Source organism: Ascaphus truei, chromosome 5 (assembly GCF_040206685.1).
Source record: "Ascaphus truei isolate aAscTru1 chromosome 5, aAscTru1.hap1, whole genome shotgun sequence".
In the NCBI taxonomy this organism is placed as follows: domain Eukaryota; kingdom Metazoa; phylum Chordata; class Amphibia; order Anura; family Ascaphidae; genus Ascaphus; species Ascaphus truei.
Genome location: NC_134487.1, coordinates 137,035,535 through 137,062,132, shown reverse-complemented (window position 1 = coordinate 137,062,132; position 26,598 = coordinate 137,035,535). Strand labels below are relative to the sequence as shown.

The 26,598-nt window shown below is 40.3% G+C and overlaps 1 protein-coding gene and 1 long non-coding RNA gene across 4 annotated transcripts in view; one reads left to right on the top strand and one right to left on the bottom strand.

Moving 5' to 3' along the window:
• Positions 1-2,432, bottom strand: part of LOC142495433 (uncharacterized) — a 63,769-nt gene extending 61,337 nt beyond the window's left edge. The window contains exon 1 of the long non-coding RNA XR_012801737.1: positions 2,275-2,432. This is a non-coding gene — a long non-coding RNA (uncharacterized LOC142495433). The remainder of the gene's footprint in view (positions 1-2,274) is intronic.
• The window catches only part of HTR4 (5-hydroxytryptamine receptor 4), a 460,473-nt gene that overhangs the window by 299,402 nt on the left and 134,473 nt on the right, over positions 1-26,598 (top strand). The window contains exon 7 of one of the 3 annotated variants that reach the window (XM_075600937.1): positions 16,345-16,508. The exons of the other annotated variants lie outside the window; for them this stretch is intronic. Within the exon in view, the coding sequence (XP_075457052.1) occupies positions 16,345-16,408 (64 nt within the window). The 3' untranslated portion in view covers positions 16,409-16,508. Of the gene's footprint in view, positions 1-16,344; positions 16,509-26,598 lie in introns of those variants that run through there. 3 annotated transcript variants of the gene reach the window in all.

The following is a 26,598-nucleotide window of genomic DNA, read 5'->3' as shown; positions in this document are numbered from 1 at the left end:
AAAGGAAACATCTACTCCTGTCAGGAGTCTAACTCACTCACATATCTCTATCTACAATATTGTCTGGCTAAGCCAGTTACCAACTTTAAATAACACACAGGTATAATAACATTGAGTCCTTAACTGTGAGATGGGGACAGCATCCCATTAGATCCTCAGATGCTGCAACACGTGTGGGGGGGGGGGGGCTGTCTATCCTGAACTGGATAATTGGGAGCAGCAGTTTTCCTCCCAGCCTCCAGGCTCGAAGAGAGACTGAAAAAGCAACCCTCTCTGCTCTAAATACCTGTTCTAGTAATTAGGTGAGCAGGTGAGTGATAACCAGCACCATTGTAAAGTCTGGTATGGATTTCCTATCCACCAGCCTTATTGACTAGGAATCTGTGGAGCAGGTCACATCCACACTATGTCTGCACTTTCTGTTATAAATCTGACAGAAAGCTGACTACTATCTTGAGACTATGTCACAATGTAAAGCACGTGACAATTTGTGATTCTACATTCTTACCTAACCTTGCAATCGTTTGGTGCTCCTGGTATAAATGTTTAAAAATTCTGATTGAAACGGTTAGGCACACAATCAGTTCCGCCTTTCAGTTTCAATCAATCCTTCAGTCGGTGTAACTCGGCAGCTACAATATATCCATATATTACTAATGTAAGATTAACTATTAGTACAGTTTGCAGCTCAAACTGGTGGGAAAATTGGCATCACATTATCACAACTAGGAAAGTGTTATAAAGATCTTGCGCTGCATGGGAAGTGTGCGAAAACCTGCTATAGAAATCAAAAGATGCTCAGTGTATTAAAACGCCTTAAAAATGGTATTAATAGTTTAATTAAAAAAAATAAAAATATATATTATCCAATACTACAGAACTGATTAATTTAAAACAAAACGTGATTTCATGTTTTGCTGCTAATTAGCCAAAAATAAAACCTTTTAAACAACTGAAAAATATAACTGGCTTGCTTAAATATTGGACACATCCTCCAAAAACAAGAAGCAACTGGCACTCCACAGGTCTTAATACTGTACAAAAAAGAAGACATTTTAATCCAAACAGATCAATGTTTCGGTCTAACACATTGACCTATTGTCAAGTGTGTTTGACAAAGGTCAGTGTGTTTGACCAAAACGTCGATCTGCGTGGATTAAAATGTCTTCTTTTTTGTATGAAGACCAGTGGAGAGCCAGTTGCTTCTTGTTTTAGGAGGATGTGTCCTGTATTATATGTCTCCAGTGAGTGTACCCAATTTCTTTCTTCCTTAAATATTGTACATTTAATAATTCGTAAAAAAAAAAACACTTTTTTTGTGTGCTGTTTTTGGAAATCAATAACGTTTTTGATTATTACATATTAGTGGTAATCCTGGAAAGCTAAAGGTTCATGTTTGATGAAAGTCAAAGCCAGAGAATAGGGGTGTGGAGAAAGGGTAGGGCATATTGTCTGCTAATGATCCTGCTGAACAAACAATGGCATCATACAAAACTGAGCTGGTGTAGCCAGTTTACAGTAGTTATTAACTTTCTCATTCTGCATAGTCTTAGATCTTACAGGGTACATACTGTAAATGCATGTGGATATTTTTAAAGCAAAGCAACAGGCTGTTTCCATAAAGAATTTCAATTTTAGAAGCTAGATATTGCTACAATTTCTATGTAATTTCTCTTTATTACCTCGAGGACTCCATTATTATTATTTTTGAGAATACTGAGGGCTTGGTTAAAGAGCGAAAACTTGAAACAGACATTAGATGTTAATGCCAGACCTTGCTTTAGTCAAGTGAAGGTGATAATATAAGGTGCAAAACAATAAAGAGTGCTCACTGTTCTTAAAGTGATAATAAGGTTGTGAAAAACAACAAAATGAATAAAATATATATATTGTAAATGTGAAATACAAATCAATAAAGAAGTCGGAACTCCCTGCTCAAACCCTCTGGTAGGGCCTGTCTCCACGGGTCCAAAAACGTCAGAATATGTTCTCACAGTCCAGGGGGAGCATGAAAAAAAGGAGAAACGACAACACCAACTCTAAGTGCAGTAGAATGGCATGGGTGGGTAAATCTCAGGCTGAAATCTTGGCTCTAATGTATGCCTACTCACAGGATTAAAGTGCAATATGGGCACATATGCTGTGGTACTCAGGACAGGCTGTCACTCTCAGTGTTTGTGAATGGGTGTACCTCAGTAATGAAGGGATAGCTCCATAGCACAGATCAGTATGTATATAAAAGTTTATATGAAAAAGTATAAAAAACGTACTTACAAAGAATCAACATTTAAAAGACACATCACACTCGCAAGTGTTAACAGGAGACTGCACATTACACTGCTCACCACCCCGCCTCTTCTGAACGCTCTTCCGGTCTCGGATCAAGATCCTGGGTAAGTTCCCAGCAAGCCGATGGTAACCGCTTGCTGCCTCACATTCTGTCCCCCAAGAATGATGTCACTCACTAGGCTTCTGTGGATGAGCTGGTGGTCTGTATCTGGGGGCCAAATACCCAGCATCAAGTTCCATGAATTTAACCTATCATATTTCTGAAGAAAGGACTTTAGCTTGAATAAGCTGACAAAGCAGAGCAAGAAGATCGTTTTTCATTAGCACTGTAGAGGGGAACTCTGTTAATTGAATGCATAACTGATATTGCTACATTTGCTACCCACTAAAAGCTCTCACAATTCACAGCTAAAAAAAAAATATTAACGTTTTAATTTAATACACCTGCTATTCTCCAATATTTCTTTTACAAACAAGAGGTTAATTGCTGTTCCACCTCCTCTATAATGACTGTCTTCATGTTCCATGCTTAATTTAATTCCGTAATTTAATTAAAATATTTCTGTGCTGGTCTTTTACTTGTTTACGTGTTATACATTATTTATGGACTGCCACATCATATCTTCCCTGTTACTGAACTGATTGGTTTAACACTGGAATGTTTGAGGCAGTAAAACTAAAGTTATTCAATAACACAGTAAGTGGACACCAAGTTATTTGTTTAATTTATGCATGTTTTCTTTTATAGTATTCAATTTTTCACAGTGTTGCACAATGTTGTCTTTTTGCAACAAATCATACTGTTTCAGCTCAGTGCTAATCATGTTCAAATGGTGCTCATGGCTTGTCAGTTTAAAGCCCAAGAAAAAGAAATTGCAGTGCTATTTCAAAGGGTCCTTCTGTGTCCAAAGTTAATAGGATGCTCTATGGAACGCACAGTATTCTGTTTAAAGTAATGCATACAATAGTGACAATTGAAAAAGCCCTCATGTGCTGCAGGAACTCCTTCTGTTTACCTCTCTCCCATTCCTTTGCAATCCCTGATCGCATCTTTCTTGCAGGATATAACAGATGCTTAAGCAGAAGAGGCACTTTAACTGTAACCCAATGCACAATTCCTATGACACTCAAGTGTTTCCATGCATAATGGAAGCTTGTATTATTTTTTTGAGTATAGAGTACAGTAGCAATGTGTCTGGTGTGTCTAGATTTATTAAAAATCTTCTCCATCTCCCTGCAGGGGGAGCACAGTTGCATAGCAAAGCAATTTGGGGCTGGAAAAATAAACAAGGGTTACTTTTTTAGCCTAATTTTGTGGTATTTAGTACAGTTATATTTAATATCCTGATTGTATTACTTTTCATTCTTCCATAATGATGATGCTAAGACATCATCCTTACAGGGGCTATTACTACAAACATATGTAGGAACAATATACTGCAAAGCTGACTTCCCTGTGCTGAGGAAGAGATGATCCCCATTAAAATCAAGAGGACTAAAATCTTCTCTATCATGTGTTGTTTTAAGGGAGTGTAGCACACTTTCCACCACCCCCTGGGAGATGTGTGACTACGGTGTGAGAGTTTAGTGCAAGGAGATTTGAGCACCCACCGCTGAGAACCTGGAGTGCGTCTGAGTGATGCTGGGTAGCGCCTCCACCTGTATGGGATTCTACTGTGTGGAAAACCCCCATTACAGGACACATAAGGATTTACTTCTGATATAAGATAATGATTTTACTATAGGCAACCAGAAGTAACCCACACAATATATACATCCCACCAACCACCAGGCCACGCACAGCCGTACCTACCAGTCCTATGTCACCCCCCCTGGAACACAGTCACCAAAGTACTGAAAGGGGCTCTTGGGCACCCAACCACCCTGGCGTCCACACAGTAATTCCCCACCCAATGTGTGGTACAGCGCTGCCCACTAAAGTGTTTGGTTGGTGCACATGATGCGTTGGGTACCTGCTGGGTGATCCCACACTCGGGTGCGCGGTGGAAGATTGGATCCACTGATCCAGCGATGTCAGCGATGAGTCTGCCTCCGCGGTGGGTGGTATCCGGTTGGAGGGTCCCACACTAATGAGGGTCTCTATTATGAAGTAGGTGTCTGGTCCCAGACCACCTGAAGACCGGATGCAGCCATGTTTTGTCTGTGTCCCTATGTTCTAGTGCTACAGGGGCAATGTCCCTATCTATGGGCCTGTCCCTGCAGCAACCACAAGATACACCTGCACATACCTCTTACCCCTTCCGTGTCCCAGCTCTAACTAGCGTAGCTTACAACGCACCAAAAGTATCTATCTTGAGAGCAGGGAATCCTCTTAGTCCAATTGACTTAACTTAGCCAGGTGATATAATGCCCCTAGGCATTATGGGGGTTGTTGTCCCCTGCGCATCTATTTCCCTAATGGCTGCCGGACTTGAAATGACACTGCACATGTGCCAGGTTTTGCGCATGCGCAATTGTATACAATATGACGGCGCCCTGAGATTGGGTCGCCATGGAGCCTCCTGTGCACCGAAGCGCTCCCTACAATATCCCTCACTCTCTTCACCTCCCGCTCAGTGCACGAGAGCCCTGGCAGCAGCCCCAGCGTCCGCTGCCACTTGCCCGACATGCCGGCATCTGCCTGCACCCTGCAACACCGGCAACCACAGCGGAGGTAAGGGGTCCCAGGGGGAAGCTAGCTACAGGAGGATATATAGCACTTGGGGCTATACTAAAATAGATGTATTTCTCCTCCTGTCTCCTCTCTCCTCTCTCCTCTCTCCTCTCTCCTCTCTCCTCCCTGTGGTAACTTGAATGGCCTTTAGTGGTTACAGTATGTGATGTTAGAGGGTACACCTTTTACATATCATTAGCATTAACAGCCTGAAAGAAAATAACCATACACTATTTAAGGAGTAGCACTGGGTTAACGTTAGGTTATTTGCTTTAGTACATACTGTAGATGTTATGATCAACTTAACTCATCTGGCCCTATGTTCCATGAGTTAAAGCAGCAGTCCAAGCTGCCGTTATTTATTTTTTAATATGTGCATCAATACAATCCACACAATAATAAGTAAGTAATTTGCTAATTTGCCGATCGATCTGTTCTCCTGTGATTGATCAATGAAGATTTGGCTCGGGGTTCACTAAATGGTTGTCAGTGCCGCAGAAGAGGACCAAAGATGCAAAGTTCTGTGTGGAAGATCATTTGACCAAGCAGTCAATAGATACAATTGATGCACTACTAGAGAGAGGGCAGGGCTCAAAAAGGTGTGTGTCGGAGTCTGTTTCAGAAGAGGAAGGGATGTGACTTTGTAAATGGTTGCGATAGAAACTAAAAATGTTTGTTACATTATACAGTAATATATGAAAAATGTCACTTGTGTTGATTTTTTTTTTAAATGCCACAAGTAGGATATTGCTTTGTCTGCAGCTTTAACAAAGCTAATTATATGCAAAACTAAATCCAAAATACATCTCATTAACCTTGTTATTGTAGCACAATTGTTGTATTATTTTCCAACTAGAGACATGCAAACGTTTTGTGTACTTATGCAAACGTTGCGACTTTCACTTATTTCAAGTCAGAGAAAAGTTTGCTTCACTTTAAAAGTTTGCAACAAGTTTTCTTAACACTAATGGGCCTATTCTAGTAGGTTTGAAAACTTTGCTGCCATCTCGAACGGTTTGGCATGTTCCCACCGAAAGGTTTGTCATTTGTGTTATCACGATATTCAGAAATAATTTAAAACCATTTCCACAAGTCTCAAATCGTGAGGTAGGAAAATGCCAATAGCGATCAGGACATCAGCGATGTGATCTCAGCCTCTCTCAAAGTTCTCCCCCGTACGATCTGCCTGCAGTCTGTAAGAGTTGCACAGCAAGAGCTGCACAGAGAGCCGCATCTCCCTGCTCAGCCCTCACAGGCGATTGCAGTGCTTATATTTACATTTTAATAATAGTGTACAGGAGCAGGGGGTCTATGGAGCAGAACTGCATTGATTTCAGCACCATGGACCCCCAGCTTCCTGAGTTATAGTGGTGCCGATATCTCCTATGCGTTTCAATGTCTCGGTCCGTGACGCAGGAGATTTAAACATTGCAAGGGGATACCGGCCCCGGTAACTCGGGAAGCAGGGAATCCCCGGGGATGACATCAATGTGGTTCAGTACACTTGTATTAAAATTGAAATAAAAACAGCTTCATTACCTTAGCGGCTAGCCACTAAGGCAATTTAGGGGTTAAACCTGAGTATCCGGTTTGTTGGGGATGAGGAGATGGATGAAGGGTTTTTTTGCCCCCAGGGTGGGTGGTTAGGCCTGCCAGGAAGGCTGTGGGAGTAGTTAACCCATTTACTATCATAGCGGTAGTAACAGTTATGGTAATGAAGGGGTTAACCACTCCAGCTACCCACTCGAGACGCCTAAGCACCCACCCTTGGGGCAACTACCCCTTTCACCCAATCCCTTTACCCCCAAGAAACATTAACATACAACAACCCAACCACTCACCTCCTCTAACCCCAACAACCCCCTCAACAAACACAGTACAATAAAGGGGAAAATTACTGTTATCCAGATCTGGATAATAGCTCATTTGCCCATTTAAAATAAAACATTCTCCACTCAGCATAAAGAAAATAAAAGTTCTACTTACCCCTACCAGGATGAAGTCCGTCCTCATCACCGTACTCTGTGGGCAGCTACAGTACAATCAAAAAACAAACTAATGGCCACTAATCCCTTAATCACCTTAGCAGTTAGTAACCACTATATTAATTAAGGGGTTAACCCCTCCCCCAGCTACCTATCTACCCATTGATTGGCACAGTTGTACACCATGCCCATATAATATGGGCATTATTTGCCACTATGGTAGTCAATGGGCAACCTAAAAAAAAACAAGGACCAAAAATACAAAGCAATTTAAAAAAACAATCACCAAAAATTCAACGCAATGAATAAAAAGTAGCACCAAACAAAACACAAATAAAATAAAAAAAACACCAAAAAAAAAACAATTAAAAAAATCAGGTATCAAAACAACACATTAAAAAACAAGTACCAAAAATACATAACACTTAAATAAAAACAAGAACCAAAAAACATAACAATTTAATAAATACAAGCATTTGCCAATAAAGCATTGTTTGTTACTGTATTTATCTATATCCCGAATGGGGCATAGGTAAATACATCGGTAGTCAATGGGCAACCTCAACAAATAATATACAATGAAAAAAAATACAATCATTGTTTTTCTTACTTTTTACATCTTTACCATCCGATTCTGAGGCCAGCAGCAACAGCAGGAACATCTTGACAGAAGACGTAATGCTCCTCAACAGCCGGTAAGTTCTTTGTTCTTCTTTCTGGTTTCTTCTTTATCTTCATCTGCATATTGTAATCCAATGGGGAGGATGTTAGCTCGATGGCTTCTTAAGCTCAAATGAGAAAGGCAGGCCTTACATAAAGCCTGTGACGTCACATTCGAGTGTCAAATAGTACACCCTCAATCAGATTGGCTGGTATACCATGTGACAGGGTTTTTTTTTTTTTTTTTTTTAAAGGATGTGACGTCATCTTAAAGGGTGGTACATCATATCCTTAATAAAAATGGCTGCCATCATATGGTACTACAACCAATCGAATTGTGAGATATACCATGTGAGACATAACATTGTACACCCCCAATTCGATTGGCTGAAGTACCATGTGACAGCTTCCATTTTGTAAAGGATGTGACATCATCTTAAATGTATAATGTAACATCCTTTTTTTTTTAAAAATGTCTGCCATCACATGATACTTCAACCAATCGGATTGTGAGATATACCACATGGTACACCTCTGCATGAAGTACAATGCATAGGCCTTCACCTATGGGTGTGCAAGGTCGCAAGCAAAACTACTGTACCTCTAATGAAAGAGTCAGAGTATCATAGATCCTCAGCAAAATGTGCACGGAGCAGGAGTGATGCACAGACTGTACTGTAGATCTTCTATTTCACGACTCTGAGGAGGTGAAGGTAGGCGTGATGTAGTAAAAATAGATGTATGGCGCACAGCCAAAGAGAGTTAGGTCAATAGAAATTGAAAAAATATTTTATTACTACAAACATAGTAAACAACGGAGGTCAGAAACCTCCGACCTCCGTTTTCTGACCTCTGTTTTTTACTATGTTTATACTAATAAAATAGTTTTTTTATTTCTATTGACCCAACTGTCTTTGGCTGTGCGCCATACATCTATTTTTGCTACATCCGGAATCCACCTTTGGCTGGACATCTGCTGAAGAGACACAGAACAGGGACAAAAGTGAGTAAACATTTTTTTGAGTCTCATATTATATTAGTCTAGAGATTATCCCAAAAAGGTCGTGAAGGGTGGATTTATTTTTCACTAGCTCATTACCAGGAAAAGCACTCTGTATTAGATTTGTCACAATCATACTGCAAACAAGCAAGTTCCCCTGAGAGTGGGAGATTGTGACAAATCTAATACAGAGTGCTTTTCCTGGTAATGTACAGGTTAATAAAAGCTTCAATCAGACTTTTAACTATGCAACTAATTTTGACAGATTTATTATAAATCATTCTTCCTGGTAATGCACAGGTTATTAAGAATTTATATTAGTGTTAGGGACCCTTGAGATGTGGTCTGCCGTGTAGTGGTTCAGGGGCTTACAACACTTTGGCCAAAATGTTAAACTAAAAGACCATTTTATTTAATAGATATCAATACATATATATTTAGGCACTGTACCGTGTATAAGTTTCACTGGATGTGCACTGAGCTCTGTCTGTGTTTCATATAATATATAACTTAGCATACAATGAAAAGCATTTAATAGAATCATCTAATGCAGCAGTGCACAAACTGGGGGGCGTGTCCCTTTAAGGGGGCGCAAGATTATTTCGGGGGGCCACGGGCTGTGTGCGGGGAAACCTGGGGGCGGGCAGACCTGTACACGGGTGGCCAGAAACTCCATGCTGCTTCTCTGCTATGTGTCTTGCTGCGGGGGTGAGGCCTTGCAGCGGGGGCGGGGCTTTCCTTCTCTGCACACAGACATCCCCTCCTCCTGTGTTGCCCATCCCAGTTTTCAGCGCGTCTCTTACAGACAGGTAGACCCCAGTAGGATTAACACCTGGGACACCTGCTGTGTTAATCCGATGGGCCATTAGTCTGCCGCAGTAAATTTTGAAAGCATTTCGGGGAAATATCGAAAACCAATTCGATAAATGATTGGATAACGGCCGCTGCATCTGTCTACATATTTATACTGTGACATAATACCAGGATACTAGGCAAATTTCTGCCTGATTTTAGGTCAGAAAGTGCAGGAATAGTGCTAAATGATCCATTCCACAGCGTCACATTTACTCAGGCTGGTGGATGGAAAGTCCAGGCCACAATTTACAATGGGTCTAATTCTCCCTCACCTGCTCTCCTAATTAATGAACAGGTATTTATGGCAGATAGTTTGGCTGCTTCACTGTCTCACCTAGAGCCTGGAGACTGGGTTATCGCCGCTCCCCTGCATCCAGTTCGGGGAGGACGCCCTCTTCACATATCGCAGTATCCAGAAGGATTGCCCAGAATCTCTTGGGCCGCTGTCCCCATCTAACAGATAAGACTCAATCACTCTCCTGACAGGAGTAGGCATTCATTTTATAAGTTTGTTTCTTAAAGTGACGGCGTGCCAGAAATATGGAGTGTCACTCATATGAGTAAACTGCTGAAGGTTTAATGGCTGAATGCCTCCAATGTGTATTTGTTAAAGCTGCAGTCCCCTACTGGGATTAAATAAAACAGACAGAAGCCTGAGTTACACACTATAATGCTACGTGTTATCCTTGTGCTTCTCTAAGTAAGCAATAGAAAAAAGAAATGGCAGAGCACAACCAGCAATATCCAAAAAAAATATTAGAAGGAAGGTGCGTTATCCATAAAAAGATTTAATGGTCAAAGATGGAAAAAATAGCAAGGCATGTTGGTAGGGTAATGCATTGCTATTTTTTCCATCTTTGACCTTTGAATCTTTTTATGGATAACGCACCTTCCTTCTAATTATATTTTGGGGATATTCCTCGTTGTGCTCTGCCATTTCTTTTTTCTATTGCATCTATATCCACATGGACAGAGGTACTCCCAGATTGCCTGGAACCTGGATCAGCATGGATGCTGCAGCAGACCTGTGAGGTTTTGCTTGCTACATATTTATTGTGATTATAAGGAATTTGGGTACTCAATTTGGGTGACATACAGCATTTTGGTTCCTGGACTTATTGAGTGCCGCTTTTGCAGGTTTACCAACCAGCATACCACACCCAGTACCTTTCCTCACTTCAACATATATATTCCAGGCATCACACAGGAACAACCTTTATCATCCATATCAATTGTTCTGTTAACAGTCTATAGCACCACGCATATATATAATTTGCTTCTCTAAATAACCCTAGAAGACTGTGTCGTGAAGAGCCCAGACAGACGTCAACGCTACAAAAGAGAGCCGTTTGTCACAATACCAAAAAGTGGTGCACTCATGGCACTGAGAACAAACTACCACAGGTGCTCACAAACAGCGGGCCCATGCAACACAGACTGTCAATTCATAAATTGAAGAGAAGTGGCACTTGTGAAAAACCACTTGAGTGCCACTTCTTTACACACACACACACACACACACACACACACACACACACACACACACACACACACACACACACACACACACACACACACACACACACACGGACAACATGTTCACAGCACTCCAATGGTGTAAAAAATGTTTCTTTATCACTCCATTAAAATGCAAAAATAGAAAAGGAGTTAATTTCCTATTTTAATGGAATTAATATTTCAAGGCAAAAGTTCAGGCGAAATTGTCCCATTTTGTTATGTAAACTTTATTTAATGTTTCTTTGAGGCCAAAAAAACCCCACTTTTTAAAATTTTCAATTAATTTTTATTTATTTTTTCATTGTATTTTTAAAACAAAAAAATATATATTTGCCAGTTTTCAGATCTTTATAATGAAAAAAAAAAAATCCCAAAACATTAGCAGCAGTTCTTTTTAAACTACTGTATGGTGATTTAGAAAATATTTGAAAATGCAACGCTTCAGTGTATTAATGTGTCGTTTATACTGTATACTACAGCTTCTGTAAAAACACTGCTGGAGAAAATGGCAAAATCTACATGAACATTTTGTATCGTGTGATTATAAGACTTTAAGTCCAGTTTCACATAATGCACACACTTGCTTATCAAATACAACAAGAATAACATACGTAAATTGTATCTAAGAAACCTAAACAACTTTTCCAGCAACTGTCCAACTTTTTCATTTGATGGATAACCTCCAAAATCCTTGTAGGGAATGAAACATTATTATATATTTACTTTTCACGGACACTGATTAATTATTTGTCTTTGTGGTGATGTGCCAGATTTTTCCTTGATTTGTTTCTTTTTCTAGTTCCCAAATGTATGAAGCTCAGAGAAATGTTCCTTAATCCTTACCAAACATAGACAAGAATGCACTGAAAGGGTGATTCTCTAGAAGGGAAAGTGTTAAACCTGGTGGCTTTCATCCATAAAAACTGAAACAACCTTTTTTTTTTGTTTTCTTCCTCTTGCAAAATTGTAGAAGGTTTCTAGTGTTATTTTAACATGCAAATGGTAAGAAAGCAGATTTGATTTTCTTTTCATACGTAATGTAAAAATGGGTAATGCAAAAATGGGTAACTTTTTGTACTTCTCCAGATTTAATTGGTGAGCAAAAGGTTACTATAAAATGTATGATGAGATATCTTTTATGTTGGCTTTTGAAGCTCTGAGCTTTTTTTATTCAGCAGAAAGTGTTTGTCTCGCTGCAATTAATACAGTAAATGTGGTGATTTGTTTTGAAAAAAATTGCTTTCATGAAAAATGTACAGTTAGATAAAAAAAATTCTGCTCCAATACATAATTTGGAAATTATGCTGGTTTTGGATTTCTAACAAAAACATTATTTGGATTTTGTTATTGGACATTCTTTATTTCTCTGCACGTCCACAGCAGAATTGACACAGCCTTCATTAATCATTGGGTCGTTGCAAGAATACAGAAGCTTTAACTTTAGGACTTTCTGCATACAGGGCTACTTCCTTGTTTTTAATTGTAGTCCAGATTGTGCTTTCCTACACTACAGATTTACATGCCATTGTTTTCATGCTATAGTCTTGATTTAATTTATTATACATTTTGTTGGATTGATGGCGTCCATAGGCGTCCATCATATGGTACTTATATTTTACACGATATAGCGACAGAAGTATTATACATGGCATGTCCTAGTTGGTGAATTAAAAATGTGCAAGAAGACTATGCACATCAATAAAGAGTAAATTATATCCAACATATACCTAAAAATAATTCATGGAATGCAAAACAATTGAAAAATTCTAATATAAAAAAAAAGTTTAACAAGATGTCGGGGGCATAGAGGTGCATAGCACCTTCATTACGTAAGTAACCAATAGCTTGTTGATTAGCTCTTATTTAGTACGTATATGAAGCTTATTCTTTGTAGAACTGTGTGGTTCATTATGTATGTGTGAGGATCGGGTGCAGGCTCCGCTCCTGTCACTTGATTGGCTCCAGCCTTGTTCCCGCCTGCTTTGCAGCTCTGCGCCTGATTGGCTCTTCCTGCTACTTAGGCTCATCCTCTTCCACCAGAATGTTGTCTGTGCATGATCTCTTGAGATGTGTGCTGGTCGCAAGCACTCTGCCTCGCCTAACCTTGCCTTGCTTTGACCCGGCTGACTTTTCCAATCCTCAACTTCGGCTTGTGTCCCCAATGATCTGTACCTCTCCACTTCTCGACCTTGGCTACCCACAACGATGAGTCCTGCATCCGGATGGGGCCTCGCAGCTTCAGGTCGGTGTATCCGTATCCCCACCTCAGCCACGTGGTTCTGTCCTGTTTGTGTCAAGCACCCGTTGCAGTATTTGAAGGTATGCATAGCCGTTATAAGCCAAAACACTGGGTATCTGTCATTTTTAGGGTTGTGGAGTGGAGAAATTAGAATATTGCCCCCTCCCCACTTCCACACACCCACTCCCACACACAATTTCACCCCTCCCCCCCACACACTCACAATTCCCACCCTCCACATAATTCAACCCAGACACAATACACACACAAATGTACCTTGTGGGTTGGAGGGGGGAGGCCTTCTTTGCTCCAGCAGTGGTGATCAGAATTCTCATATTGACAGTGATGTGGTGTGAAGCATTTACTGGTACCATGTTTAAACTGTGCTGGATTTCATTTGACAATTTAAGGCTGCTTAAATCTTTAGTTACTACATCACTTCATTGCTGAAAAAGACACTGTAGGAGATGTGCGCAAAGGGTAAAACATTGGATAATTTTTTTAGGGAAAAATAATCGTAGGCTTTATTAGCTAGCAGCTTTAAACAGAAAACGGCTTCAAATCAGCAAACAAAATTAGAGCAGAAAACAATAACCAGGCCTAATCCCATGCAAGAAGCTGAGTAAAATTCAGCAGTCCCTCTCTGAGGGCTGGAAAGCTAGGCCTTTTACCAACCTTTTGACACAAGTCCAAAGAGAGGTACCTGTAGGTAGGGTGCTCTCTGCATCAGTACAGGTTCTGTGGTGATGTCTGTGGGGTGCTCCCTCTGGCAGTTTCCAGGGACAAATGCTGCCTGGAACAGAGTATATCTCTTACCCTGGGATCTCTCTAGCAGCACAGACTCTCTTCTGTGCAGCAGGCTTTTAAACATGCTTGAGCCAGGTGGAGGCTGGTCACTTAACTGATGCGGAAATTAACAAGCTTTTGGAAGCCTTTTAGACAGGGGAAAGGCCCTCTTACAAGCACATTGTTAGGAAACGTGTTACAGGCCTTTCAGGAGAATCATGACTGAAAAGATTAAATTAGCATATCCTAGATAAAAAATGTCCTCTTATGGGCAGTATAATCAAAATAGTCCACATGAAGTTAACCCCTCCCCTTCATTTATCATAGCAGAAACAGAAAACAGCTTATTGGTTCACTACAGATAATAAAGAAAGCAATCAGGGCACTTGCATATGTGCAAAACGAATCTACATTTATTCAACCGTGCATTTCATTGCTCTGCACTTTTGAATAAATGTAGATGCTTTTTGCACTTATGTGAACCCTTCCATTGTTTCTATGCTGATTACAGTAAAACGAGGCTACTGTTTTCAATCATGTGGCACCTTAACTTAATGTTGCACTGTTTGGTGTGAAAGAATATATCTGTATGTTTGCACAACAGAAAGTCACATTCTTCACACAAAATAGATTACAAGACTATAACTGAAAGTATTTAGATTCTTATTGTTTATTTTAGGCATTTTCAGAATTTATATACTGTGTCTTTTCTGATTCCATTTTTATAGTGCAAGAAATTGTATGAGATCAGATTTCTGAAAGAATGAGCAAACAGCTCTCTACCGACCTGTATTTCCCATGCGCCCTTATCTCCTTATCTTCAAATCTCATCTAGAAAATCACCTCAAAGCGTTGCACTGAAAACAAGTTAAGCATTATATATGTAGCCCTGTTTCCTTCAGAATACAAGATGACTACCAATGCTGTATAACCTGTTGGCTCGCAGGGCCTGAGCCTCTGCCACGTGTGCCACCCTCTCCACCTGTGATGGCTCCCAGTAGAGCGGGAGTTGTTCCTCACAGGACACCAACACAATAATATTCACACAGTATGTAATAGAAATAGCCTCTTTACTAACGGTAACCATAACCTCATATGCAGCATAACTTGTCAGTATTCTTCCCTGTGGAGACACACTTAAACAATGCGTCTCGCAGGACGCAACCCTCCACCGTGTTCCCCACATCATGTCCAATGTCCCACACCTCAACCCCCAAATGTGTGTATGGTGACTGCGCAGCCACTAGGATGAGAAATGTTACGGTGCACTTAGTAGATGTTACCTGCCGAGCGCTCCTGCGCTCGGACCTGCAAACAATCTTCACAAAGGATCCGAAGACATGGGGCCGTCCAAGATGATCCTCCGGGGCGATCCCACCCTAGTGGCTGTTAATGTCTCTGAAGAGGTCTGATCCCAAACCTCTGATGTAATTCTGCAGCGATCTCTGTGTCCCTGACTTTACACACTAATGGGGCAGGTTCCTTTTTAGGGCCTGTTCCTGCATCAACCACAAGCTGACTGTGACTCAGGGGCCTATCTGAGGCCTGGGGGTATGCTGGCCTAGTGTAGAGGCTACTTGCCTCTCTACACCTATAGCTCCTACCTCTTCCCCTTCCTTGTTTTCTCTGAGCAACGTGCTCCCCTGCGCAACCTCCTAACTCCTTCCTGCAGAGTCCCTGTCGTCCTATTGGCTCTCTTCCCTCACCTGATCTTGTGGGTGTTCATGGGACATGTAGTTCCCCTCTCTAGCCCTTCTTCTATTGGTCTGGGCTTCGCGCACTACTGCAGCCACTCCCTGCGCATGCGCAAACTCTCTTCCAGCGCCGTCGCCTACGGGACTCACTGCGCATGCGCGAGTACCAAAATGGCAGCACCCTGAGCACTCAGGCCGTCGCGGAGCCTCCCGTGCACCGGAGCACTCCCTGCACTCTCTGCAACCTTCCCTGACTCTCCCACTGCAGCGGAGGTGAGGGTAAACCTGGGGGACCTGGCTACATCTTTAAGTATAATACAATAGGTCCAAGGACCTTTGGATCATTTGGTACACACCTCTTGGTATAATCATCTAGGAATGTCAATTTAATACATGCATTTTAGACCATTGTAATGGCTAATGCTGTTGTGTGATTGACTCCTGATAAATCTGATGAAGGGTCATTGACCCGAAACGTTGTGCTGTTCTTATGACTGGCATTGGGATAGTGTTTTATTCCCCCTTCTGTGATGGAATGGACTCTAGAAAAAAAATGGACTCTGATGAAAAAGATTTGCATTTGGTAGCTAAATGCTCTTGGTTTTTTTTTAGTGTGACTATTAATCAGATGATCCTTTTTGCAGAACAATAAAGGAAGAAGAGAATGAGATACAGTATGAAACAAAAACAGAAGAGAGCAGAATTTGAATGTGAGCATATGTTAATAGTATTACGTTCTTTAAGAAATGTATTCACAATTGTTTTGATATGAGCACTGTGAGTCCCAGAGATTAAAAATGTTATATATAAAGTGGACATATTTATTATGTTACTTAAATCTGGCTGCATCGTTTCTTTCCTCATATGGATATTTATACCTCGTGTTCTGTACGATTGCTGTGAGAGCTGAAACCTGTGTGGGAGTGAAGGTCTGCTTTTGCTATTCCTAATCAGAAGCTTTTCCTAGATTTCTCAGCAGGATGCCCAGATGCTGTAGCATCTCACACAGTTCAAATCTTGCCAGAGCTGCTGAAAATTCAGTTTCTAAATAGCTATATATATATATATATATATATATATATATATATATATAGGTATAATGTCGAAACAAAGTGTGTATTCATTAAACAAAACTGTGTTGCAAAATGGGAGCTGGTAGCATACACTAAACTATTATGGTATTTAGCATGTATATGTTATTTTAAAGAGGCAATCCAAGTTTTTTGTTTCTTTTTCATTTTTTAATACAGGATGGAAGCAGGGGGTCTCTGGAATTGAACCTCACTAATTTCAGCTCCAGGTACCCCTGTTTCTGGAGATACTTAACTCCGAAGGGGGTGCTGGTACAGCATGGGCCAATAAAAAGCTGCACCAGATGACGTCACACCTTCCTCTTGTCCCGCAGGGCCAGGGAGCTTTGAAGAGCAGCCATAATGCGAACTCTGGAGTGGCTACTGGCACCTACTGCCACCTACTGCAGAGGTAAGTATCTCCAGAAGCAGGGGGTCTGCAGAGCTCAAATTAATGAGGTTCAGCTCTGGAGACCCCCTGCTTCAATCCTGTAAAAAAAAAAGGAAAAAATGACGTGGATTGCCTCTTTAAAAGTAAAGCAAAGATAGAAAGAAAAAAAATTGACAAGCACAACTATAAATCAATAAATTAATATGTTAAATAAATAATAGCAAACAATGCTCACTTACATATAGTATGTAACTCTCAATCACTTCAGGAGGCACAGTATGTCAGTGGTGATGCCCGGCAGACGCCGAATGCGAAAGTGAGTGTGGAGAAGCAGGTCGGAAGCAGCCTGCACGTCAAGGGTCGCCTGTGAGTCGACTCTCAGAACAGGACCTAGATATCTCAAAGACTCCCAGTTAATGGAACTTTCCCCACATACATAAGGGCAACATGGATAGCGTCTTCCTTATACTGTATCTACCTCCATACTGTGCCTCCTTAAGTGATTGAGTGTTACATCCTATATGTAAGTAAGCATTGTTTGCTACTATTTTTAAATAAATATAAATGTATTGATACGTGGATGTGCTTAGCTATTTTTTCTCAATCTATACTAGGATCCCCCGTGGGGGATACAGAAGAGCCAATAAAGCTCTTATGGACTGAACACCCCAATCTCATAATGCTTTTTTTGGTGTCTGGGGCACAGGGAGATAAAGTGACTTGCCCAAGATCACAAGCAGCTGACACTGGGATTTAAAACAGTCTTCCCTGAACACAATATATACTATACATAAACATATACATATAATGTATGTGTGTAATGTATATAGATATATAGATCTCAATGTGAACAGCCGACACTCCAATTGTTGTAGTATACAGTAGGTGCATGCCCTATAACAAATAAATAAGCATACGATACATTTCGCACGGGAATCAGCAGACAGCACTCAGGTTTGAATGATTGAAAATAAATTGTAGAAAAACAAGACACAAATCACCACGTTTTAGCACAACAAATGGGACCTTACTCAGGGTAGTGCAGTGAAGAATTGACATGCCCATACGCCTAGCCCCAGGTGCCCAGGTGTTGATTAGCAAAAAAAAACACAATCAAAATCAATTAAAAATCCTGCCAAACTTGCCTAATTAGGAACTCTAATGTGCTGTAACTGCCATTTTGAATCTGTCCGGTTGCCACCTTGGAAACAGAGGCCATGGAACGCATGTGCAATGAATACCCATCCGGAGGAGAAGCCAGGCTCCTAGTGCGCATGTGCAGCAAGACCCGAAAGATGCTAGGTGATAGAACAGATGCGGTGGCCATATTGGAAGGACTAAAAAATATGGGAGTGAACCCAAAATAACTGATGCTGCCAAAGTCAAGTATATTAAGTGTAAAGAAAAAAACTCAATCCACTAAAAGTATGTGGCAATTCACCATTAGGACACAATGAAATCTTCAGATTATAAATTTTTGACTCACCCAGGGCGGGGGGCCCGTTGTGCCGATAGTGGCCGGGTGCAGGAAATGAAGTGTCCAGGGACACCTCACTCTTGAACCTCCTGAGGCCACTAGCTGCTGCCCTTACCCTGCCCGGTGTCTTCGGTATCCTGCGTGCGGTTGCGGTGAGCTGTTCCGCACTGCTGAAGATTTTCCTCTGTCTTGGCTTTCCCCGTGATACGGATGGCTGCAGCGTCTTCCTTCTTGGGTAACCACCGACGCGATGTCTGCGTAGGGGGACCGCTGCCTGCTCGTCCGTGCACGCCGTTTCCTGCAGTGAGGAGGAGCGGTGTTGCCTCTCAGCTGATGATGCGCTCCAGCGCGTCCACACGTGTGGAGGGGGGGATGACGTCAGTCCTTCTTAGGAGTCCGTGGTGAATGCCTGCGTGCGCCAGCCATAGCAGATACAGGTATAGAAGGGGTGAAGGCGGTCACAGCAAAAGAAGTCCAGCCCAGGAACAAGTGAAATTAAAATCAGCTTTAATATTACATGCTGTACATCACAGAAGGGGCACTCTGACGCGTTTCGTCCTTCTCCAGAACTTTATCAAAGAGTATACTACCCTTATCACACAGATTCCTTAAGTAGGTGTCAAACCAATATGATTGGTTGGTCTTAATCAGAGATCTATTGAATCCAATAAAGTTAATGGTAAGCCATAATTGGGAACAACCCTCTCATTGAGTCTGTGTGATACAGTTTGATAACACAAAATACATAGTAACATATAACAACAAACATATTTAAAAGAAAAACACAATGTTATACAATGTGGTGTGAAGCATGTATTAATAAATTTAAGGAGACATATATATGGAAGTGAAGAAAAAATTCATATATGGTAAAAATTATATCTACAGTAGTTTAACTTGTAATTATTTATTTAAATACAAGTGGAAGCTAAGTATATTTTAAACAATAAGTGTTCTGAAAAATAATTTTCAGGATTAAATTCACTGCATAACTCGATCCATATGTGTATATATATACTAGCCATATGGTACACATGTGTAGGATCACAAGGTACTAGATGCAATTAAATATAGAATATATATATATACTTCTTCAATACAATTTAAATATCACTCTGCATACTGACTACTTATAGGGAGATGCAAAGATGAGTGGCAGTATTATGCAACATTTTGAATGGAGTGCATGGACATACACTCTCTCTACCCCCCATTTTCTGGGTCAAAGAAAATGTTTTAATTCCCAATCGGTGTTTATACCGTGTGGATGGAGGGTATTGAGAGTGTATATCCAATACATCTCCCTTTTGTTTAATGCATTCTCTCTGTTGCCACCCCTGGGGTGACAGGGCACGTGCTCAATGGCAGAAAAGGCGAAGTTTCCAATACCGCCTTTAAGGCATTGTGTGAAATGTTTTGATACTGGATGAAGTAAATCACCCTTCCTGATAAGGCGCACGTGCTCTGCCATCCTGGTTTTTAATGGTCTTATTGTGCGACCTACATATCTTGATCCGCACTTGCATAGAACACAAACAGGGACTTGCAGCTATTGAACACTATTTGGAACTTTCCACGCTATCTATATCACACTGCACTTTTGTATTGGAATCCATTTCCTTTCTACTCACGCACAATTATTTTATGTTTGATTCACTTTTTTATTTACAATTATTAGGCACTGCTATGGGCACGAGTTTTGCACCATCATATGCTAATTTATTTTTGGGTTTCTGGGAATCACGTTTTATTTTTCACAGCGACAATCTGTTTCGTCAACATATCGTCTTTTATAGGAGATATATTGACGATCTTATATTAATTTGGAAGGGTGATGAGCACACACTAATTTCGTTTATTGATGGTCTAAATTCAAATAATCTCAACATTAAACTCACTTTTGAACACAATCTCAATTATATACACTATTTAGATTTGGTCCTGTACATTGACAACAATATGCATATACAATCAGATATTTATCGCAAAGAGAACTCCAGGAATACACTTCTGAGTGCAAAGAGCTGCCACCCACGGTCACTCATTAGAAATATTCCTGGAGCTCAATTTATGAGGTTAAAAAGGCTGTGCTCTGACGATGAGGTCTTCTTGTCTCGATCAGAAGAGATGTCCAAAAGATTTCTAGCTAGGGGATACTCTGCCGAAGACATTTCAGTAGCTTTTAATAAAGCGAATGTTACAGATAGAAAAACTCTTATTTGTAAAACCAAAAGATCACTGCCCAGCAGAGGGTTGACCAATGCTTCGAATGAAAGGAAAAGTCCTTATTTTATCACAACATTTAGTCAAAAGTCCAGACAGATTAGTAATATCATTCATAAGCATTGGCACACCCTGCTGCTGGATAGAGATATACGCCCAATTGTTGAAAGTGGACCAAGATTCACATATCGCAAAGCCAAAACATTGGCATTCCATCTGTCACCCAGTATGTATAATAGTAGGTCTGGTTTCTCAAATGTTAAAGGTATTCCAAATGGTTTTTTTAAATGTGGTAAATGTGCCATGTGCCAGCACGCGTCTCCAACGAATAGTATTGTGTTTAACAATAATTCAAGTAAATACAAAATTAAGACCTTTCTAAATTGTAACACCAGTTATGTTATATACGTTCTTAATTGCAAGTGCGGATCAAGATATGTAGGTCGCACAATAAGACCATTAAAAACCAGGATGGCAGAGCACGTGCGCCTTATCAGGAAGGGTGATTTACTTCATCCAGTATCAAAACATTTCACACAATGCCTTAAAGGCGGTATTGGAAACTTCGCCTTTTCTGCCATTGAGCACGTGCCCTGTCACCCCAGGGGTGGCAACAGAGAGAATGCATTAAACAAAAGGGAGATGTATTGGATATACACTCTCAATACCCTCCATCCACACGGTATAAACACCGATTGGGAATTAAAACATTTTCTTTGACCCAGAAAATGGGGGGTAGAGAGAGTGTATGTCCATGCACTCCATTCAAAATGTTGCATAATACTGCCACTCATCTTTGCATCTCCCTATAAGTAGTCAGTATGCAGAGTGATATTTAAATTGTATTGAAGAAGTATATATATATATTCTATATTTAATTGCATCTAGTACCTTGTGATCCTACACATGTGTACCATATGGCTAGTATATATATACACATATGGATCGAGTTATGCAGTGAATTTAATCCTGAAAATTATTTTTCAGAACACTTATTGTTTAAAATATACTTAGCTTTCACTTGTATTTAAATAAATAATTACAAGTTAAACTACTGTAGATATAATTTTTACCATATATGAATTTTTTCTTCACTTCCATATATATGTCTCCTTAAATTTATTAATACATGCTTCACACCACATTGTATAACATTGTGTTTTTCTTTTAAATATGTTTGTTGTTATATGTTACTATGTATTTTGTGTTATCAAACTGTATCACACAGACTCAATGAGAGGGTTGTTCCCAATTATGGCTTACCATTAACTTTATTGGATTCAATAGATCTCTGATTAAGACCAACCAATCATATTGGTTTGACACCTACTTAAGGAATCTGTGTGATAAGGGTAGTATACTCTTTGATAAAGTTCTGGAGAAGGACGAAACGCGTCAGAGTGCCCCTTCTGTGATGTACAGCATGTAATATTAAAGCTGATTTTAATTTCACTTGTTCCTGGGCTGGACTTCTTTTGCTGTGACCGCCTTCACCCCTTCTATAGCCATATTGGAAGGGATGCGCATGCGCAATAGTTTCTAGGGCAAGTGTGACTGTATAGCAGCTCTCGCGCATGTTGTACCGTTCCATTACTAAGCAACTAGTCCCAAAGCCGCAGCCATCTTGAATAAGTGCGCATGCGCAAATAACTTAGTAACTGGCCACCTTATTGTTGCATTGTTAAGAACATAGAGGCCATTGCTAGAGGTCCCGAATAACATTGTCACTCTGTGAAGTAATGCACATATAACAGTACTGTGCTGGATACTAAGAAGCAAGTTAGAGATTTCCAAATGTAAAAGCATACAGGACTAAAATTAGGCAACTCACATAAATAATTGTGACAGTGTGTGGGGAACAAACAGCATACACACATATTGATGATGTGACAATAAAGTACACAGAGCATGAAGGTACTGTAATGAGCATCATAAAGCTCCACGGCCTCCATTTCCAAGATGGCGACCGGACGGCTTAAAAATGGCAATTACAGCACATTAGAGTTTCTAATTTGGTTAGTTGTTTGGACTTTTGGGCTTTTTAATTGATTTTGATTGTGTTTTTTTTGCTAATTAACACCTGTGCACCTGCGGCTGGGTGTATATTAGTTTGAGCATGTCATTCCTTCCTGCACAACCCTGAGGAAGGTCCCATTTGTGGTGCCGAAACGTTGGTGATTTGTTTCTTATTTTTCTACTATATATTTTCAACTATTCAAACCCGAGTGCTATATGCTGATTACTGTGTGAATGGTATGTGTATATGTATATATATATATATATATACAGTTAACTCCGGAAATAATTGAACACTGATACAAGTTTTGTTATTTCGGCTATGTACCAAAAAAAATTCAAGTTACAGTTAAATAATGAATATGGGCTTAAAGTGCAGTCTATCAGCTTTAATTTGAGGGTATTCACATCCAAATTGGAGAAAGGGTTTAGGAATTACATCTCTTTAATATGTAGTCCCCACTTTTTCAAGGGACCAAAAGTAATTGGACAATTGACTCAAAAGCTGTTTCATGGATAGGTTTGGGCTATTCCTTCATTATTTAATTATCAATTAAGCAGGTAAAAGGTCTGGAGTTGACTCCAGGTGTGGCATTCACTTTTGGAAGCTGTTGCTATGAACCCACAACATGCGGTCAAAGGAGCTCTCAATGCAAGCGAAACAGGCCAACCTTAGGCTGCAAAAAAAAGAAAATCCACCAGAGAGATAGCAGGAACATTAGAAGTGGCCAAATCAACAGTTTGTTACATTCTGAGAAACAAAGAACACACTGGTGAGCTCTGCAACAAAAAAAGGCCAGGACATCCACGGAAAACAACAGTGGTGGATGATCATAGGATCCTTTCCATAGTAAAGAAAAACTCCTTCACAACATCCAGCCAAGTGAAGAACACTCTCCAGGAGGTAGGCATATCATTATCCAAGTCTACCATAAAGAGAAGACTTCACAAGAGAAAATAAAGAGGGTTCACCAAATGGTGCGAACCATTCATAAGCCTCAAGAATAGAAAGGCCAGATTAGAATTTGCCAAACAATATCTAAAAAAGACAGCCCAGTTCTGGAACAGCATTCTTTGGACAGATGAAACTAAGATCAACCTGTACCAGAATGATGGGAAGAAAAAAGTATGGAGTAGGCTTGAACGGCTCATGATCCGAAGCATACACATCATCTGTAAAACATGGTGGAGACAGTGTGATGGCATGGGCATGCATGGCTTACAATGGCACTGGGTCACTAGTATTTATTGATGATGTGACAGAAGACAGAAGCAGCCGGATGAATTGTGAAGTGTATAGGGATATATTGTCTGCTCAGATTCAGCCAAATTCAGCGAGGTTGATTGGACGGCGCCTTACTTTACAGATGGACAATGACCCAAAACATACTGCGAAAGCAACCCAGGAGTTTTTTAAGGCAAAGAAGTGGAATATTCTGCAATGGCCGAGTCAATCACCTGATCTCAACCCGATCGAGTATGCATTTCACTTGCTGAAGACAAAACTTAAGGCAGAAAGACCTACGAACAAAAAACAACTGAAGACAGCTGCAATAAAGGCCTGGCAAAGCATCACAAAGGAGGAAACCCGGCGTTTGGTGATGTCCATGCGTTCCAGACTTCAAGCAGTCATTGCCTGCAAAGAATTCTCAACAAAATATTAAAAATGAACATTTTATTTATGATTGTATTAATTTGTCCAATTACATTTGAGCCCCTGAAAAAAGGGGACTGTGTATGAAAATAGTTGCAATTCCTAAATGTTTCATACGATATTTTTGTTCAACCCCTTGAATTAAAGCTGAAAATTGCATCACGGTTGTTTCATTTCAAATCCATTGTGGTGGCGTACAGAGCCAAAATTATGAAAATTGTGTCAGTGTCCAATTATTTCCGGACCTAACTGTATATATATATATATATATATATATATATATATATATATATATATATATATATATATATATATATATAAATATATAGTACTAGGACAAGCTTTCGAGAGTTCTCATCTCTTCTTCAGGTCAAGCAATACTGATATACACAGGAATCTATGGCTAAAACAGTGTAGAGAGAAAAAAAACCAGATATGTTCTGTAGATAAGGTAGGGTGTTAAAAGTGTTTGAAGCCAGGGGAGCGTGACAAGGAAAGGTGGGGAGGGGCAGGGATGCTGGGGGGAGAGAAAGTGTGGATGAGAATAGAGGCAAGCAGGATAATTACAAACAATTTTGATAGGGTGTGAGAAACCCCATGTCCGCATTTAGTCCTTTGGTTTTGGTGTCAAAGAGTCTTATCATTCTGAGTTCAAATGTTTTCCGTTCTTGGGTGCGTTTAAACATTCCATTGAGGATTTTGATTTTTAAATCATTTATGGAATGATCTGGTTGTGAGAAATGATGTCCCACAGGTGAGCAGTATCTTCCTTCTTCGTGATGGAGTATGGAGTGTCTGTGCATATTCATTCTGCCTTGTAGTTTTTGACTGGTTTCCCCAATGTAGCAACCTTGGTCACATTTGTTGCACTGAATCATATACACTATATTCCTGGATGTGCAGCTGTATGATCCTTTAACATTGAGTGACTGGCTGTGGGATCTTGGCAAATATGTTTGCAGAGTTTGCAGCGTTTGTTGTTGCACGGTTTTGTGCCATTATCAGTGTCTTTAAGTTCGTTATGAAGTTTTCTGTTGACTAATTTCTGTTTGAGGTTTGGTGGTTGCCGGAATGCAAGAATGGGAGGTTTGGGAAAGATTTCTTTTAATGTCGCATCCTCTGCTAGCATGGGTTGCATATTATATTTATATATATATATACACACACACACACCAAGAGGTCTGCAGCACACTCAATAGAAAAATGACAATTTAATATAAGTAAATCATCAGGCAATCAACATGCTCCAGAGCAACGTACGTTTCAGACCATAATGTCCTTTCTCAAGCTCCTAGTGATCTGAAACATATGTTTATTGCCTGGTGATTTACTTATATTAAATTGCCATTTTTCTACTGAGTGTGTTCCGGACCTCTTGTTTTTGTGTATGTACTGGACTGGCTGGTGTTCCCTGTCTATCTGCGAGCACCTTGACTTCTGTTAGGTATATTTTCTATTTTTTGGTCTATAGTCTTGTGTTTGTGTGCACCCAGCATCTTTCTATTTGTCTCTTTCTCTATCTCTCTTACACACAAGGAGACAGTTTTGGGGAAAATAAAACATGGCTTTATTGAGCCTGTCCCTTTAAACAATGCAAAGCATACAATAACAAAATAAACAAACAGCTTAAACCTGTGTAAGGGCGAACTCACTTCCCAGTCCCTCTCTACAAGACTGGGAGGAAATGCCCCTTACCAGTCTATCACCCCAAAGTCTCAAAAGGTACTTTCATGTCTGTCTCCGTAGTGTAGATAGTGGTCTGCTGCAGGGTCTAGCCTCTGGCAGGGTCCTGCATCCTCTGTGTACAGCCATAGAAGTCTGGTCCCCTTGTGTCTTGCTTTCAATACACATTCCTGTGTGCTCAAGATGTTCTTCTCATGTCAGCACCGTTGTGTGCCAAGGAAAATCTCTGGTTTGTTTACAGTAGGAGGCTTTTAAACTGGTCTGATTAGCCAGTTGGAAACTGGTTAATTGTTTTTAGATGCCATCAACCAGGCCCCCACTGGATTTCTCTGACCAGTAGAGGCTTTTATATTGTAGCCTAATTGAGACAGGGTTGCAAAATGC